This window comes from Lepisosteus oculatus, chromosome 20 (assembly GCF_040954835.1).
Source record: "Lepisosteus oculatus isolate fLepOcu1 chromosome 20, fLepOcu1.hap2, whole genome shotgun sequence".
NCBI classification, from domain to species: domain Eukaryota; kingdom Metazoa; phylum Chordata; class Actinopteri; order Semionotiformes; family Lepisosteidae; genus Lepisosteus; species Lepisosteus oculatus.
In genome coordinates this window covers 2,143,186-2,162,931 of record NC_090715.1, presented here as the reverse complement: position 1 = coordinate 2,162,931, position 19,746 = coordinate 2,143,186, and the positions used below count along the sequence as shown (strand labels likewise).

At 46.8% G+C, this 19,746-nt stretch overlaps 1 protein-coding gene across 2 annotated transcripts in view; it reads right to left on the bottom strand.

The window, feature by feature from the left end:
- Positions 1-8,971: 8,971 nt before the first annotated feature.
- Positions 8,972-19,746, bottom strand: part of nkd1 (NKD inhibitor of WNT signaling pathway 1) — a 33,981-nt gene continuing 23,206 nt past the window's right edge. For both annotated transcript variants that reach the window (XM_069181268.1, XM_006641481.3), the window contains 6 exons: positions 16,407-16,510; positions 15,934-16,029; positions 14,278-14,425; positions 13,092-13,176; positions 12,716-12,843; positions 8,972-12,304 (listed from right to left, as the gene is read on the bottom strand). In XM_069181268.1, coding sequence (XP_069037369.1) covers positions 11,763-12,304; positions 12,716-12,843; positions 13,092-13,176; positions 14,278-14,425; positions 15,934-16,029; positions 16,407-16,510 — 1,103 coding nt within the window. In that variant the 3' untranslated portion in view covers positions 8,972-11,762. The remainder of the gene's footprint in view (positions 12,305-12,715; positions 12,844-13,091; positions 13,177-14,277; positions 14,426-15,933; positions 16,030-16,406; positions 16,511-19,746) is intronic.

Here is a 19,746-nt window from a genome sequence, read left to right as displayed (position 1 = left end):
CATCCCATTGTGTGTGAGTGAGAGAAGGAGAGAGTGCGGGGGTGCGCGGGGGACTCAGGGAGTGTGTCGGTAACTGATCCCTTCTTGGATCGGGTGGGGAGCACAGAAACCACATGTAAGGAACGCACCTAAGACAGGCCTCACTCGTGTTTAAAGAATGGGTGAAGTATGGGTGTTTTCTTTCCCTGCTGCCCAAATCTGAAAGAATTCAAGAAATGAGTGCTCAGTCGTTAGGAGCTCTGCTCTTCCAATTCTGATCTCTTTCACTGCTGAATTTGATTATAGCTCTCTTTAACCCTCATCTCACCGGTGGTGAGTTTCAGGCAATCCTGATTCCTCTGAGGTTAGATAGTGCAGTGGGTAAGCCTTCGGACTCGTGATGATCAGATAGTGGGTTTCAAGTTCCTGCTTGCAGACACTGCTGTTCTGCTTTTCAGTGAGGTACTTCATGAGGGAACCAGCACTGCAGCAGGATGATCTCTGCAATGGACTGGTGTCTCATCCCCGGGAGGGAATCTTGAGCTCTCTAGTCAGCTTAATACCACTGCTGATCAGGTATGGACTATACAATACCTGTTTCTGCCAGTCTTTTAAGATCTCTCTTTCCGAGCAAGATCATTTTATTTCTGTCTTCCAAAGAGCTATAAGCTACAGTAGTTATCCTGCATGGTCAATCAAATCTGAGGCTCAAGTTGATAGAACTCGCTTTTAAGGATCCATAAATCTGCTTCTCTAGCAACCTGATGAGAAGAAGATCTGGTTATTATAACAACCCACTCAGCTAAAGAAGTTCAGATGACAGAAGGCTAACTTCGTTGTCACGATACTGGATTTCAAAGTACTAAACAGCTGTTTTAAGCACTAGTGCATGTAGGTCACACTGCTGTTTCACAGGGGGGTTTAGTATGAGATACGCTGAAGATGACTAACAGAGTCGCTGAATGCTGAGATTTGGGACAGAAAATCACAGCAGCACAGGCCAGAGCCTGAGTTATGCTCATAAGTGGTTTCGGTCTCCCAGGCCTGACAGCGACAGTGTCACATCTTCCAAGTTAATAACCCCCAACTGGAAAACAAAAGTGGAGAGATTTCACGTAGAGATGAGGTGCATTTTTTCCATCTAACACACAGCTGGCCTTGCCATTGCTTAACGTGGAGGAAATGTTCATCAAAATGTGGTTTATTTGACATTCAATTCATGCTCCAAATGGGCCGCACTAAAGCTGCAGGCAAGACAATGAATAAAACCTGCTCTGAGCCTGCAGAGAGATTCACAATTCTGCATTTGTCTACTAAAAAATACTAACCAGATCTAATAACATAAAGTCCAGGTTGGGTGCAGTATGCATTTGTAATGGAGACTGTAGCTGTCAGGGCTTTAATTACAGGCCCAGGGCAGGAAAGTGAAACATTATACCACCCAGAATCTGGCCAGGCTCAGACCAGCACTGGGACTGCTCCCACTGGCTTAATAGGGTTTCAGATGTGCTACTCTCCATCAATAACTACATACTAATACGAGTCACTTACTAACTGCATTTCTGCTTACTGATCGCATGCCTGGTAAATAAGTGATTGTTCAGAACATTAGACTAAACTAATGTTCTTCCATTCATGGGAAGATGTACTGTACATAGACCTGGACTGGAAACACAGTATTTAGTATTGAGGGCAGTGCGGTGGCTCTGTGGCTCAGGATCTGCACCTGTGGCTGGAAGGTGGCCAGTTTGTATCCTGTGGACGGCAGAGGAATCCTACTCTGTTGGGCCCCTGAGCAAGGCCCTTAACCCCAACTGCTCCAGGGGCGCTGTATAAATGTCCGACTCTCCGCTCTGATCCCAAGCTTCTCTCCCTGTCTGTGTGTCTCATGGAGAGCAAGTAGGGGTATGCAAAAAGACAAATTCCTAATACAAAAGAAATTGTATGTGACCAATAAAGTGATCTTATCTTATTTAAAATAAGTGCTGGACCCTGGACTTTGTGAACCCATGGAAAGCCTGGCGTGCGCAGTGGTCTACCTCCAACACTTCTCCATCTGCAAGGCCCATTTCAGCATCTGGCAGCGCTGGAGAGGAAGAAGAGGGATAACTCCCCGGATCTAACAAGAGCCGAAGCAGGAGAAGAAGAGCTGCCACCCTGCTCTGCTCCCGAAGAAGCACAATGTGAAGCAGCCTAAAGGAAGGCAGGCTCTGGGCACAAAGTGAAATCTGTGTAGGACTCCAACACACCCACATCTCAAAGCACTGCAGCACCCTTCTCTTAAGCCTGATATCTTTCACTGGCTTACAGCATCAGGACAACCCACTGCTGTCCTCATTAGTAACATGGGACTGGTGACAATGAATATTACCAAGAGGGGGCTTAAATCAGCCACGACCATATGCCATTTAACTGGAGATAAATGTCAAAAGGATCATTCTGACTTTAGTAAAGGATGTGGTTAAATGCGCAGCAGACCAGAGGGTGGAATCTGTTCAAGGATGACTACGCCTGCCCCCATCCCTGTCCCTCTTTCAAAAACATCAGCTGAAAAAAATATTAAAAGAGCTCAAAAAAACAAACTGCACGCGGGCCATCCTTGAATTTCTGCGTGGGAGGGTGCAAACGTGAGTTAAATGAGAAAAATGATAAAGAGTGGTTGGGGTTCCAGGAAAATAAAAAAGCCCATCATCTATTTTGACAGCTTTTGATCTGCGCTAGCCAGCTCTTTGCAGATGTTCTTTTGAGGGCTGCATCCACCATGGTCTAGCTCTGGGAAACTGCTGTTCAGAGCTATCAATATCCCCGGCGCCTTTGTAAACGCTGTTGGTGGAAAATACTTGCAACCTTGAAGGAACACAGAGGAAATGAAAATCACATTGATCTAGGCATTGGTGTATGAATTGTGTTGACCCTAAAAGAGAAAAACTGAAATAGCTTTACACGGCTGCCCTGTCCTCCTGCTATCGTACTAGAAATTAATGTTCCTTGTGTGTTTTATTTTTCAAGGCCTTATTTGTGTAGAGGCTTGCATGTCTCCTCCTTGCTCTCAGAACACAGCTCAGAAATCGTCATTTGAGTGCTTCAAAACGTCTGGAGCCTAATATAGAAGGAGTCACAAGAGGCCATTGGTGTTACAGTTAATCACAGCACTTGCCAGGCACATTCAAACAGCCAAACCACAGTATTCTAGAAGCTGTAAAACTGTACCTTGGGATACAAAGAGAATGATATTCGAAGATGTGAAAAAATCAGATTTTCCTCCTTTGGAAAACATGTCAACTAAGTTTGCTTTGATATGAAGCAACCCAGTTACTGGATGGGCCTTCAGAAAGCACAGGAATGAAGGCCAAAGCTCAAAGAGTCAGAAACCAACTGAACAGGGCAGAGAGAGAGAGAGAGTGTGTGTGTGTCCACAGGGGGTTTTAATTGACTAAAAAGATTAAAGCTCACATCTAAGGCTTTTTCAAGAGTAGGAAAGTTTATCTTTTTTTCCCCAAAGTAAAAAAAGTCTCATCTCTGGCACTTTTCAGAGTTTGGGAGTGGCATTCAAGGTTAGCAAAAACTTATCATGCTGGGTCTTTGCTGTTAGATATGCGTTGCCTACTTGTTGGACATTCATTATCAAACTCTGTTTTCTCCTTTCATCTCCGGTCCTCTGCAGTACTCAACATAAACTACACAGGCACCTTGCAGCTTGACATTTCTCCATTCATGCTGTACCTTAAACAGCATGCTGCGACATCAAAGAGGAAGAGCTGCCTTTGATGTTATAAAGAGAAAGAGCCCAGTGATTTACTAAAACCAATGGAACTTCTGGGCTGATCTCTTTCCCCCCTCCACTCCCTTTGGAAAAGATTTTTTTCCCCTCTGTCTCCCACTTCATTTCTTTTTACCTTTCAGAGCAGGTTGGTTTTTTTGGCACAAAAAAGGATCTTAATCTATGAACAAGAACTACAAGGATTTTTTGTTCCCCTTCCAGGGTGGACGAACCCCAACTGTTTAACATCGGCAGCAGGGAGAGGGGGGGGCGTCAGCATGGGGAGAAGGAAGAATTGGTCTGCTGCCTCGTTTTTCCAGCCCACAGGGTACAGCACCACTTTCAGACAAGACCTGCGCGGGTGATATAGGCCTGTCAGTGCATACGTTCACTTGGGGATTATTAACACACTGATCGTGAATAAACACATCCCTTTGCACACATCAGCGGTTTGTGAGCAGCAGTGAAGAAAGTGCCAATCAAATAAGCACCTGAGCAGTTCTTTTCTCCTGACTTCCCTCTTCACTTGTTTTTATCCATTTGTTGTTAAAAACAAGCTGAACCAGCTCTTTTGCAGAAGTTAGCAATGTAGAAGACTCTGCTGGAACAGAACAAGCAATATTCTTATCAGAGGGATGATAGCACTACATTAAGGGGCTACTGGTAATTGTTGTATTGATGCTTTATACATTTTTAATATTTAATGAAGCTCTAAAGGATTAATAAAGAATTGCTGGTACTGTAGCTTATAAAATGCAGTAACGAGGGTCTTTATTCAGATATTGCACTTGTGGGATTGAGAAGTCAGGAAAATCATCACCACATTTTAATAACATTATGAATAAGCTGTAATGCTAACATAAACATGCTATTGTCCACGCTTCAACGACAATATTGATGCTGGGTACCATGCAAAGCCCAGTTTCACCACCTCTGTACAGTGGTTTTGTTTTCATTTGTGTTTCACTTTTTGAGAAATGAGCATATAGCTCTTCCTAAAGGAGAGGCTCCACAATCCTGCAGCCTGACGTTTTTGAGCAGAGGCCCAGAAAACACCCTCCACTGTGAATGTGACAGAAATGAGTAGTCACCTCTTGCTTTGCCGAGGGACATGTGTAATCCTATATCTATTGAACACATTAGTAGTTCATTGATATGGAATAGGTACAAAATGCAGATCAGATGTTTCAGAAGAGCACTTCAGTGCAAAGTGTCAGTGAGCCAAGTCTACAACAATGCACCCTTCCCACATTGTAGAGGCACTGAGTCTACCGGCCTCTTGCGGTGTGTATAAAACACACGACTCATCCCTGTCTACCAGCAAAGGAAAGAAAACCATCTGGGATAAATTCAAACAAGCTGCTTCCATTTACTTCCAGTGGGGCTCCACTGACGGGTTTCTGCCATTTCACAAAAGACTTTCAGACCACTCATTTTCTTCCTCTTTCCCCCCACAATCGTTCTACAAATCAAATTCCACATTAAAATTGAATCAGACAGCAAACAGACACCGGAGAAACACCTTTCTGTATAAACGAGACAATAATGGGACCAACTATGAACCAGACTGCTCAAAGAAGCAACAGAAGAGAGGTCTAGACACAGAGTCGCTGCACAGACGAGCCCCATGCTTGACAAACCAGGCTGGTCACTGTTACATATCTCTCCCTTTAGTTCATCTATCAGAAAAGATCATGGACTCACTCATGGGAATCTTTTATGTTGATATGAATATAAACTGTCAGTGTTAAATGGTGACATATTATGTAATGGTGATACTGTGAGACTGTCCAACTGAAACTGAAGACCTTGCATTGTAATGTCTTACTCATTGGACCAGGACAAGATTGTACCAAACCCCCATTATGAATATTCACCATAGTAGACATGCAGGGAACCATTTTCCTTTGGTTTAATCATGCTTACACCATGACTGCCTCTCTTACCTTGTTTTTCGAGTATGGATTTGTGTCATGCCTGACTGCTCTCCAGGCTGGAACGGGAGTGCACTGTGCATTATTTTACAATGGCAAACAGCAGTAAAGCATTAAAATGGGACTACTCCTTTTAGAAATGCAAACACAGAAAAAAGACACACTATTCCTGTCATGTCCATCTCCCTTTGTGCAGGGAGTAGGCAGTGCACGGACACTGGGTCAGAGTGTAGGGCTCTCCTGTTGCCCCGCTGAGCAAGGTACTTCTCTCAGGCTCTGCTCGAGGTCCTGTGGAATGAGAGGGTCTCCAGGCCACCAAGGTCAAAAATTCAGGGCTACTGCTCCCAACAAAAGAGGACCAGCAACGTAACTCAGCTGAAACAAAGATTCAGCTGAACCCTTTAACACACAAGCAGAATGATTAAATGCAACCTATTAGACTTCACAACTTTTCTGTATCAAACTTTAATAACGCTTCCTAGTGCAATTTTCAACACTTCCCTGAGTAAACGGGAAAAGTTACTCCTAACTAGAACTGCTCATACATGGGGTTTGATCTTTAACACTTTGTCAATTAGTCCTTTATTTAATGAACTTAAAAATTACTGAAGTGTTTCCCCCCTTCTTTTCACACATAAAAGCCTACCACACCAATTAGCCTTAATTCTTTTCTTCTTTCTTTTCTTGCTTGGAGTCGGCAAAAACTGGCGTATTCCAACGATTTACATTATCCTCCAAATCTCCTTTGAAGTTCTAAGATACTGTAAGAAAAAGGAGCCACTTATCTGCACATAAAAAATGTTCAAAGCCTATAAATACCCTGGAACAGATGTACATTATCATTGGATTTGCCTTTTTCATTTTGGTTCTGTATTGGTAAAAGAGTACCTTGTGTCCTTCTCATCCTTAGCATTTAGCATCTCCTTTCTACAGAAGCTAGCACCCCACTGTGCCAATCCACACTTCAAAGGACTCTCCCTATCTGCTGGAAACAAAGCACAAAGTGAAAACATATGGCCGCTTTTAATTTTCCCACATTTAAGTCAATATCATTGCCTCTCTGCTTCTGGCAAGAACATGATAGGGTTCATCTCCCCCCCCTTCTTCCATAATACAAAATCTCACAGAAGGAAAAAAAAAATCATAAAATATGACACCCTCCCTCCCCCCCACCAACCACCACCACCTCCTTCTTATATACTTGCCACTGCGGTGTCTTTCTTTTTAGAAAACAACATATAAATAAATGCATTTTGTTTTAATTGCCTTTAATTCCCGGGGATCAAACGGCTGGATTGGGACGATGAACATGTGCCAGCAATGTCTGCCTTCTTTTCAAGATAAGCAGAGCCACAGTGGAGGAAATCTGCTCAACGAGCAGGACAGCCATCCTGTGAGGTGAACATGAGCCCCCCTCGTTCCTTTCGCCTGGGGGCGGGGCGGGGGCCACGGTCACGGACCGATATTCCCTCTGCCCTGCGTTTTGTTACTCCACCCGTTTACTCCCGAATATCCCAAGGAATACAAATACCTCTTTATAACAGTGGCGCAGATATAAATGTGGGATTTCGATACAAATGTGTGATTGACACGGCGAGCCAGCCAAGCAAGCGAGCCTACAGCTACAGAAGACTCGAGCAACTGCTGTGGGATACTTTGCGAAGCGGTCTTCAGGTGCCTGAAAGGCCCGTCACTCTACAGAGGGCAGTATTTAACCAAGCCTGCCAGTTGCACATTCCAAACCAGAACCTTAACGGCTGATTTCCATTGGAGTTAGAATCAAAACAACCTCTGGCACACGGAAAGCTTTCAGCAAGTGGTACTTCCAGAACACACTGTTTGTCAGGAAGGTCAAAGTTTTAATTTACCTTGGACCACAGTCTCACCACCCTCAGATAATCGCCGAGAGACGCGTCCAGGGAGACTCAAGCCAGTTGAACCTGCTCTGTTTAGCTACACTCTTATCCACATGGCTGTGGTGATGGCAAGACAAACTGCAGCTGTGTCCTAGATCGTAATACCTTCCATATGGAAAGTTCCACTGCTCCCCATTTCATTCAGGACCTGCCATCAGAAGAGATGCCAGCTCCCGAACAGATTAATTCCTCATAAATATCTTCCAAATTAATTGACATCAGTTAACATTTCCTGCAGGATCTGGAGGAGGGAGGGAGCAATGCAGGCCTAAAGATTAACTTGCACAAAAAGGTTATTGCCATTCGAGTTGTAATGACAGCATGCTAGGAAGAAGGGGCCAGAGTTAAAAAGGAGGTTGTGGTGGTGGTGGTGGGGGGTAGCCCGCAGTAAATCCACATGTGTCTGTCACATGGCAAGTTCAGCACAGTGCAGGAATCTCACTAGCGCAGTAAGCAGCACATTCCAGACCCACAACCTCAGCACTGCTCATTCACAAGCTACAGTGCTTCATGCTGCCAAATCAGTCGGAGTCAGTTGTAATGTACCACCATCTGCACCTTGGTGGCATGCCTTTGATAAGCACTTACCTTTGTCTTCAAACATTTCTTCTAAAGCAAAAAAGAACCTGTGACTTGTACTACAAAGGGGTTCGTACAGCTGAAATCCTACGTGCTTCGAGTTGAAGTGATCAGCCCGTGACCTTTATGACTTCGACAGACCCGGTCCTTCACTTCTTTTCCAAGACGGGGTCTAAGGAGTGAGAATCAGTCGCAATATGAGTGGGGGAGGTTGCAAACTCTCCGATACATACTGTAGCATTGTCCAAGACAAATAGAGAAGCTCTCTGAATGAATTTAATACGAGCGCCAATAACCATTCTTGGGGTGCATATGGGTCATTTCCATTCAAATAACCAATACTTCAAACTATTGATATTAAATTATTATTAAAATACTCTAATGAATCAATCTGATTAAATAAAGTAGGAGGCTCAAATTTAAGATCAAACAGGGAAAAAAGTTCTCTAAAATGATAACATGGTTGCATGACGTTCCCGAGACTTGCTTGTGTTATTGTTATATTGTTTAAACACAGTGCCATCTACCCGCACTGCGTTTATCAATGGTTTCAGGGGGACTCCCAGAGCATGTCCACTCTCACCCTCACCTCTCCGCACATGCATCTGCTTGTGCCGGCTGCTTTTCATACCTTTGACCAGTGAGCAAAGGCTCCACATCACTGGAGCACCGAAAACCGGATCGGACACGGGCATTCAATCAGCGAACCTCGTTCGTACCCACAGCCAGTGAGACGTCAGCTCACAGGCACAAATCACTGCTGCCTCTCTTGGACCGTGACAAAATCAAGAGCCCAAACACCGTTTGAGGAACTAGTTTTAAACTTTTAATGAAAGAGGGTTCTCTGGGCACAGATCTGCTATTAAATAAATAAAGCATTGAATCAAAACCATCTATATATATACTATACAAAATACTGAAAGAAAATTAGGCAAAAAAATAAAACATACACCACTGCAGCTCTGACGCTGTAAAAGCTGTCACGTGCTGGAGATCTCCCACAATATGTACTAGAAAGAAGTGTCAAATAAGAGTTCTTTGCTGTCCACATCACTGGACAGAGCACATTTAGGTGGAATGATAACGTAGGCGTACTGTATGTGATAGCTTTGCAGACATACTTTTGATCAATAGTCATTTTGTTAATATAAATAAGCTTATTCCTTCAAAAAGACACTTGTATATCCTTTTCGTCTGTCATTAAAATATATACAATACCTTTCATGTGTGGGTTTCATAGACAGACGTACACACCCTTTAAATCACACAACCTAGTGGCAAAATACAGTATGTAAAAGTTTTTTTTTTTCCCTCTGTTTAAATACTGTAAATCCTAAATATCTTAGCAAGGTCCTACAGTATGGTGGTTGCCTACCTTGTATTGTAAGGTACTACAATATGGATATTGAAACATCTCAGATTTGTTTTTCCTGAAAGGAGAGGCTCCCTTTCCAAAACGACACAGGAACACAGAAGGTGGCAGTGCCCTTTTCTCTACACCAGCCCTTGCCAGAAGCCGGGAGACACCTCTCTCCTCAGGAAGGGTTTGGTATGCTGACCCACACGACAAAAACGCCACAGCTCTGCTGATCGAAAGCAGACCCAAAGCTATACTCCTAACAGAGTTCGAACCTCACAGAAAAACTTCATCCAGCCAGGCGCAATTACTCTTTCTAGGCCACTTTGTCACTTCTGACCAACCATCAATCAGCATGAACCAGGTACACTGTAGTGTCCACAACATAGTTAATGCCTACATAATATTCTATGATGAATACTTATCTTAATACTATGCAAATGTATATAATAAAGCCTATATAATATACATCCATTCGATATGCTATACAAAATGAAGATCTCACTTTTCTTTTGACCATCACACCAGTTTGTCACATTATGTGTTGGGTCTAACAGACTTTTTCTTTCCAATCAACAAAACGTGATGTGTTGCAAACTGCTAAATACTAAATACTATTCTAGAACCGTTAAGTGTCAATCTAGCACCTGGCTTGTAGATGAAAAGCAGCGTTTTTAAAACATAATTACACCTTCCTTCCACACTGTGGCACTATATGCTATGAGAAATCAAAACCACACAAACAGAGTTAATGGGAAAATAATGTTAAATCAAGAAGTGAATTAGCCATAACTGAACACACCATCCTAGAAAAACATTGCCATTTCCTCTATCAAGGTTAAAACTCAAAGCAAGCCAAAATGTCTGATCAGTCTGTGGGCCAGCGCATTAGATCAGTTGGAAAGTTGGTATTTTTTACAACTACTCTTTGCAGCAAAATCAATAGGCACTGGACAGACTTGTGTGTTCTCTAAATCCTACATGTCCACAGTCTCTGTCATATCTTACAACATTAATCCACAGTTATAAAAAAGAGCAAATGTACCTGAGAGTGAATGTATACTTGCCAACATTATTTAAAATGGAATTTTGTGCATGAATTTCGTGCATAATAGTCCCCTTTGTGTCAGGCAGCCACAGGTAGACATTGTTTTAAGGATGACTACAGGGTGGCCCTTGTTAGTGAATGCAGACGAAGTGGCCTTCAGAAACACCTAAACAGCATTCTTTGATTTAAGAGCCGAAACGAAGAATCTAACAAGTGAAGAAAATATACATGTTTCCGAGTGTGAATGGTAAGCTTTCAAAACAAGACTTGGTAAAGCTTGCATTGTTGACAAGTATAGTTAGTGTTAAAAAAATGCATACATATAAAAAGATTTTGTAGAGCACAATAAGGATACATGACTCTAGAGTACTTAAAAAAGACCTCCCATGTGGCACATTAAAAATCTGTCAACGAAAATAACATCTGAATAATAATAATAATAATAATAATAATAATAATAATAATAATTAGAATAGTAATAATCATAATAATAATAGAGGTAGCAGCTGTTGGAGTTTTCAGTTTGTTTTAAAATGTTTTTCCTTTTGTTTTTTAAATGTGTCCAGTCCCAGGTATTGCTTCTGGCTGGGGAATCCAGTCAGCACTGGTCCGCATCAGGAGGCCATCGCGGGCAGTCTTTCTCTCTCGCAGCCCAGCTCCGGAACAAGAGAACAGAGCACCTGGTGACTGGCGGTCAGCCAGGGAGCAGACCCAACCCTGCCCCCCCAGGCCAGTCAATCAGAGCGGCATCGCTCAAGCCCAGCTGCTCTTCGAGCCGCTGAAAGCAAACTCCCACGCCCGCGCGCCTGATCCCACCCCTTCTTCACACGTCCCACAGAGAGCAGGGGCCGAGGGTGTCCCCCGGGGGGCCGATGGGGGCCAGCGCTGCAGGGAACCTGAGACAGAGGTCAGAGCAGGGCGGTGGGCAACCACAGCAGCCCAGCCGAGCCCAGTTCCTGCTCTTCCGGGGCTCCACGAACTCACTTCGCAGCTCTACCAGCACTGGAGGTGGAGACCAGCCCTGCTGCCTCTGCCAGGCTACAGCGCTCTGCCCCAGCCAGGGGATCCAGTCCACCAGGCCCCCCGAGGGGAGGAATCTGGGGCTGTGTTGCTCCAGCCCGGCCGCTGTCTGCTGTCGTGTTTGCGGACGTGTAGTGGGTGCAGAGGCGATGCTGGGCCGCGCGGGGGCTCAGGACTGGTAGAAGTGGTGGTAGTGGTGGTGGTGCTCGTGGTGGTGGTGGTGCTCGTGCCGCTGGACGACCTGGCCCAGGCCGCCCTCGTAGAGCAGCACGCCGGGCAGGTCCCGCACCTGCTCCTTCTCCAGCACGGGCCCCGGCGCGCCCAGGGCCCGGTACGCCTGCTGGCTCTCCTTCGCCCGCTGCTTGTGCCTCCTGTAGGGAGCCGAGGGCTGGGCCGGCGCAGGGAGGTAGGGGGCGTTCACCCCCAGCGGTGGAGGGGGGGCACCCCTGGTCCTCACCGCCCGGCCGGCCTGCTGCGGGTGGGGTGTCCGTCCCTGGGCCTTGGGTGACCGCACCGAGTGCTTCCCCGAGTCCTGGCCCCGCGGCTTGGACCCCAGCTCCAGAGCCCGCGGACACAGCGGCTCCAAGGGGGCACCGTGCCCGGGACCCTCCGTGGCCTGCGAGCGGCGGGGGTGCAGGGGGTAGGCGTTCTCCGGCTCATGAGACCGCGACCTGGTCTGGGGCTGGGTGCTGGCAGGATCCACATTGCTGCCTGAGATGTGGAAACAAAATGGTGTTAATACTCAGACACTCTCCGCCACAAAGATGAAAGGGAAGACACGAGGCAGTTTCTGCATACTAGTACTGATTTCAGGTGGGGAATAAGTAAAAAAGGGAAAAGTAAGTAAAAAAGGGAACGTTGCAGTGCTAAAATGATTATTTTCTTGATCCAGTGCAAAACCTGCTGTTATTTTGAGCAAGTGGGAAGTATGCCCATTTTATTACCCTGGCTAAAAAAAAATCAGTGGGCATTTCTAAAATGTATCTCATGGAGGTGGTCCTGTCAGCAGTGCTCACCTGACCCAAAGCGGGAGGTGTAGCTCTCCAGCTCACCTAGCCCAAAGCAGGAGGTGCAGTTCTCAATACCTGACCCAAAGCGGGATGTGCAGTTCTCGATGCTCACCTGACCCAAAGCGGGAGGTGTAGTTCTCGATGCCAGCCAGGTCCAGGTAGTGGTTCCGGCGTTCCAGGTTCTCATCCACACAATGGCGCTGGCAGCCCTGCTGGGCGTGATGGTCGCTATGGTGACGCCTGCGGGCAAGAGAACGTGCCAGTTCTAGTGAACACTGCAACGCCAAACACTCCACACCCCGCCGAGCTCATTCGCAGGCCCTGCTTGAGCCAGTTTCGAGAAGGAACGCGAAGACCGCTTATCCCTTGCCCTGCAATGTCAGAGCATTCCAGATAAACCTGCAGAAGAGGTCAAATGCACACAGAAAGAAAGACCAGATCAGATATTCGGCCTGTCCTCTGCGCACACAGCAGGCAGTGAGACCTACCTCAGGGGAGCTCGGGTTTTTTTGTCCAAGCCTTTGGGGTCCTCAGGACATCTGATCTCTGCCTTCTGCCTGGGGTGTGGGGTGTCTACGGGAGAGCAGACATCATCACTACGTCAGATGCAACCTCTCAGACAGAAAGGCAAAACACCCAGAGACTGGCGTCTGTGCAGACAGACATCCAGGCCAGAGGCACCTTCTCCACCCATTCACCAGCTGGGTCCCCGACTTAGCAAAACGAGCTGGGGTAACAGGGAGACAGACAGGGGTGGGGCCACCTTGCACCCCCCTGGGGGAAGACAGAGACAGCTGAAGTAGCTGCCTGCATCACAGCCCGTCACATGTAGAGAGAAGGAATCAACAGCCACGACTGTACACAAACCCGTCAGCAGGTTCTATACACCAAACTGTAAGTATCTGTACATTATCTGGTACGTTTATAAATTGGGGAAATTTTTGCATACAATTTTTTTTTCTGTATTCATCAGAAGTCTCTGTACTTGAAGCATTTCTGCCTGTCATCCCGAGCATGCGTCAATACTTGGGCAAAACTTGTCCAATCTTGTCACGACAATAAAGCTTCACTTCAACTGAAATGAACTTTTGTTCACAGGCTTCTCCTTTGAAGATTTACACAAGCCAAATACAATGCTCCCTTTCTTCTAATGTAAATTATAGCTGTCATAAAAAAAAAATAACTTATGAACAGAGGGCACACATTTAAAATTAGCACAAGGAAATCTACCTTCCATGAGAGGCATTTGAAAAACATACAACTGAAAAATCAAATCAAAGACAATGTGAGATTAACTAGATAAATTGCCTCAATTTACTTTTTAGTTGTTTGCCAAGTTTAAAGCTTTAAGCTTGGCTTGCAAAGAAAAAAAAACACACACACATTTCACCCGTTATGAAAGGAGCCCTCCAAAATGGTTACTCTGCTATCAAAAGGAATATTTTCACCTCTTAAGTTTTCAAACTATTTGAAGACAGTGGGGGGTTTCTCAACGCTGTCGCAGCTCAGATCATTAAAAATAAACCCCATCGCGTTCTAGAAAGGAGAGAGATAGGAGACAGGAGAAAGAGAAAGCGCAGTTTGACGAGCTTTCGAATCCCGTCTTAATGAAAGGGTGGGTGTCACCGGAGGTCTTGGAAAAGAGAGGCACTCCCCTCCGTTGTCCTGTCATACCTCCAGTGCCCTGGGGGGCGCTCTTCCATTTCTGGCTGCCATCTGGGGCCACGGACAACTTGACGCGCAAGGTCTTGCTGGTGCTGGGGGAGTGGTTCACCGACGCGTCCACCACCTCGTAGATGGTGTGCAGCAGGCTGGTGATGTCCTAGGAAGGGAGAGGGAGGTCATCAGAGGGGCCACAGCCGAGAGCTCGATTACTGGGGTCAGGGGTCAGACCAGCCCCTCAGTTCCAACCGGCATCTGGAGGGGACCCGTGCAAACCTCAGAGGAACGTGCCAGCTCCCCACAGACAAGCCTCACTGCAACCTAAGGGGCAGTCGAACCCAGGACCTAGAGCTACAGGGCAGCAGGCCACAGTGTCTCCTGCAGAAATCCCATTTTGCAATAATTACTCCAGCCACAGAACAGGAATGCGAAAATTGTGTGTGTGTATGTTGGGGGGGTTCTCATTTTAAAACCGTGGTACAGTGTTGGGGTGGTAGGGCATGGTTTGGCAGATTTTGTGGTGAGGTCCTGTCTGATGAATAAAGGGGAAAACAGCAACGGGCTTTCCAAAAGAGTGGAGCCAAACCACACACACACACAAAAACAAAAGACTTCTGAAATCTGGAGACATGGCTTAAAAGCTTGTTTAGGAAGAGCACAACACTAAACTCCCTGGATCAAAAAACATTAGGTTTAATTATACATGTTTCAAGTCTTATTAGTGCTCTCCCTCTGAAGGTAATTACAGTCCCGCTACAAGCTCTCCCTCGACTGTCACTGTAAGAACTAGGCCCACAAAATGACTCCAAAATGAAGCCGTTTTTGCCCTATTAGTGGGGCCCTTTTCAAAAAGCTCCATCTCTGATCCGCCAGTCCCCTCCCTTCCCTCTCTCACAGGCTCCAACATAAAGGACTATTAGGAGGGTCTTCGGGGACAGCATCAAGATGCAATTTCAAACGTTAATATAAAAAAAGCCTATTCTGTCATTTTTGGTTCCCATTTTTTTGTGCTGTGAAATAAATAAAGAGTAAGAAAAAAGGATTCCCCCCCCTTTTGTTGCAGTTTTAGAAGCTACCATCTGCTATCTTATGTGCAGGAGGGCTAGGGGCGATGCCAGAGATGGAGAGGATTCGACAGCGAGGAAGTTGTTTCATTTTCACAGCATAGCTTTAATGCGCAGGCAGGGAAAAAAAGACAAAAATCAATCTCCTTTTCGCCTGTCATTTTTAGATCCTTACAATCTGGGAATGCTTTACCGCCAAGAGTGTTCGAAACATTCATACTGAAGTGACTCTCGCCCTCCCCTCCTAATCGCTTTCACACAACAGAATGTAAATACCAGGACAGAGCTGCAGTGCTTTGGAAATGACTGACCAAGATGCGCTTCAAATCAACACTTGTACAGAAAAAACTGAGCGGACATTTAACTGTGGTGTTATTTACTCAAAATCCCAGCTGTGAACCATATTTGCTTATCATTGTTGGGACAGATTTGTGATTTGTGAATCATCCAAGCACCAGAAATGCATTATTCATTGCTGCCTTCACCATTCTTCAGTGTCAGAAGTCCCAGAGAGTCAATGTCAGCTGGCAGCACAAGTTTTCACATCCGCATTTAGAGATGGACATGGACGCCAGTGGAGCAGTGGCAGGGAGAGGGCTCCTACCTCGCGGGTCACCTTGCCGTAGTTGTCAAAGTCGTACAGCGTGAAGGTCCACTCCTGGCGGTTGTCCTCCTCCAGAGACACGGCACATTCCAGCTCCTGGGTGGAAACCACAGCAGAAATCAGGGAAAGGTGACACACAAGAACAGGACATTCAGCCCTAACCAGGAGCTAAGTGAGCTCATTAGCACTGTTTCAGCATGGCTCGGTAGTTTGTAGTCTGTTGTGTTCTGTGACTGTGATTGCAGTCTGTCTGTACTGCAGGCTGTTTATTCATGCTTGTACTACAAGTATTGTAGTTGGTATATTGGAGACTGTTTTATTATTCTGTGAGATGAAATGTACAAGTGAGAAACTGCATATTTTACTGCTCTGAATTCCAGTTCCTATCCCTGCCATGACCACCCCCCCTCCCCCAGTAAAAAAGTGACAGTGAAAAAAGGGATAGACAGAGCCCCTGAAGACGGTCACCTCACCTCAAACTTGAGCTGCTTCTTAGGTCTTCCCTGCGCCTGGCTCTCCCGGTCCTGCGGCTTCTCCTCCACACAGCCACTGTCGCTCTTCTCCGGGGGCAGAGCCACTGGGGGAGATGCACAGCAGCATGAGTCAAATGGTCGGACGCATTTGGCATTTCCGAAGAGAAATAAATCGTGCTCCCTTCATCTTAACACCAAACAAGGGTGCAGAACCCTCAAAGCAAGTTAGTCAGGAAAGCAGTGCCGCAGCCCAGAGCTGGAGCCCCAGGTCAAGGGAGTAAAGCATGCAAGATGACTACACACACACACACCAAAGGACACCACTGTTCACACTCCACGCCGGCTCTTACAACAGGGTCTTGCAATGAAATACTATGAGTCAAAGGTCCCATGGCACAGAGGTCAGGAGATGGCACCTGTGGCAACTGTGCCACCTGTGGACCTCTCACGGTTGCTTCCTGCAGTGTACTGCATTCGAGTTACTCCTTTCCAGCTGCTTGCCTTAACGGGTTTGTATGTACATCCATCTTGTAACATCCTAACCCCATACAGGGTCGCAGGAGAGCCAGAGCCTATCCCAGCAAGCAACGGGCGCAAGGCAGGACACACCTGGATGGGACATCAGACCATCATAGCCCGTGTATACAAACACGCATCCACGTGGAACCTCGTAAAGTTAACGCAAATAGCACATGCCTGCTTTTTTTGGAGAATTTCAGGGTATGCGCCTGTGTTAACTGCGTGATCATTAAAAGGGTGCCCAGAGGCGACATGACTGGCACTTTAGCCCTCGTTCCCTGGAAAGCTAGAAGAGTGCTTGCTGATCCGCATCCAAACCTGCATTCGTTCCTTTTCCCGATCAACCCCACCGCTCTAGCTCCGAGAAGCGTCTGGAAGTCATTCAGGAATTGGTGAAAAAACCCACAGGCTAACTACACAAACAGTAGTCATTCTGTTTCTTCTCCAATTCAAAGCTTCCACGTGTTTTCCTCTATCAGACACAGAGTTTAGATGTTAAATACTAAAGGCCTGGATCAGTTGTGAAGAGTTACAAAATTGGCTTTATCCCATAGGTAGTGCCTGCCAGATTAAATACTTTCCTTTACCATCTCTGCCTGCCGTACTTTGAAGCTCTATTCTCAAGCTCCGAAATGCCTTTTGGATGAAGATCAGAAGGCTTTAAACAGAATTACTAATTAATTAAGCAAAGTTAAATTTTAAACAGTGTTTGTTGTGTTAGCCAAAAGGCCAAACACAACAGCCCTCTTTTTTCTCCTCTCTCTCCCCCGACAGATCAAAGAAGATCTGTCCCTTCCTTCAGCAGAAAAAAGGGGAAGGGGAAAAAAATTAATCTTTGCAGGCTTTGACTAAGTAAGTCGAGGCAAATAACATCAGTCCTGTCGTTTGATCAGTAGAGGCTTTCAAAGGGGACATTGTGCACAAGCAGTTGCAATGTTGCCAGCTCTATTTTCTGTAGATGATTATCTCCCAAGTAATGAGAGTAAAGAATATTTTAATCCGCCACTCCCCCCCACCCTCCCAGGAATGAAAACATTGTGCCTTTGAATGTAACTATAACACGGAGAGGATCTGCAGCAGAGAGAAAGCAGGACTGGATACTGTAGGCAAAGCTTCACCGGGCAAACAGAGTATTGAACAGGGAGCAGAAGAGCACTAGTTGCAGATTTCTTTGTGCTGTTTTCTTCAAAACCTATGACTGTGGGAACTCTTTCTTTGAAAAATGTCTCCCTGGAGACTCTTTGCCATCATCCTTCAGCTTTTGATATGCCTCACAAACTTCCTTAGGAGCCAGGTAGCCTCCTCCAAGGCAGGAATGATAGCACTTTTTAACAAAGCGTGCTTTCACACAGAACGAGGTGGATTGAATAGCCGATCTCGCCTATCAGGTTCTCGAGGAAAGCTGCGGCTGAAAGCAGGCAAGCTGGGTCTCGATAGCGAGACTGAGGCAGGTTTAAAGCACCGAGGGCCTGCGAGAGTCAGACTTCCAGACACCACGTGCAGGAAAAACGCAGGAGACGACAAAAACGATGGCGCACACAAGCCCGATTCAGGATGCAAACCTGGAATTTCTGAGACTTCCCTAACCAAAAAGTCCCATCTACCGCACATGTGGAAAATCTGGGAAGAGGGGGAATCTGTGCTTTGATCTTGGATTGCTTTCCACTCGTCTGTTTGTCCTATGTTTATCTCCCCTCTCTCCTCCGGAAACACAGTGCAGCACACGGTCCAGTCCCCGTTCCTTTCCTCCCTGCAGCAAAACACCTCTCGGTTTGCCCTCTCCCGCCCTGGCCCTCCTGCGAGCCCTTTGCGGGAAATCCTGAACAGCGGCCTGCAGTTTCTCGCTCGCACCTCAACGCCGAAACCTGAGCCCTCCAGCGCTCCCTCCCCTCGCACAGGAACACTCACACTTTCCATCCTCCAGCCGAGGGCTTTCATGTACCACAGGCCTTCAAGTCTGTCTGCTCTGGGCAACAAAGGGCACTTGTCACACCACCTCATTTACTAAAAAACACCGAGAGGCAAAAGCTCAACGTCTGCTCTGTGACAGGCTGCCCGGGATAGGAGTGTGGTGGTGGGGGGAGAGGGGGTTGGGTTATTAATGAGACAGTCGAGTCGCCCAAGCTGGTGTTATGTTAGTCACCTAATATAGACCCCAGCCTAGTTGGGTCTCCAATGAGGTGGGTTGTGTGGTCTGTGCAGCGCAAACCCTCCCTCACACCACCCGCGGGGGGCCGGTACAGTTCCAGAGCGGGAGATGTCTATAGAGAACCCCAAATAAGCACCGACGCCACCTGCTGGCACCCTTCCCAACTGCAGCCGGCACCCAGAAAACTGAAATGTATGTCAGTGGCAGGGGGGAGCAAGGGAGGGGGGGGCGGTGGCGGCATTCATTAAAGGGAAAGACTTTTTGCCAGAACTCAGATGCACCGCAGAGCACCAACGATCTGAAACAGAAAATCCCTTTTATCCAATGTGTATCAACAGAGTCGGGCGCGCCAAGCCGCGCTGCCAGGAGCGCAGTATAAATAGCCCTCTGTCTCAGCGCGCCAGCTCCCGCTCCAGCTCCAGTGACAGAGCAAGTGCCATAAGCACCACCTGAGCTTGGCAGGGCGCGCCCCCCGAGTTCCAGACGGCTGCAGCCCTCGTTCTGGGGCGCGGGGAGCACGGAGCAGCGCGTGCGTCTCGAGCGTGCCGCTGCTTTCTCACCCCCCCGCAGGAACCCCTTTCTAAACAGTTTTCGCTCACACACGTGACCGGGACACCGCCCCCGCACCGGAGAGAAACGACCGGCTCGTCCTTCAGGGCGGAGGAGGCGGCG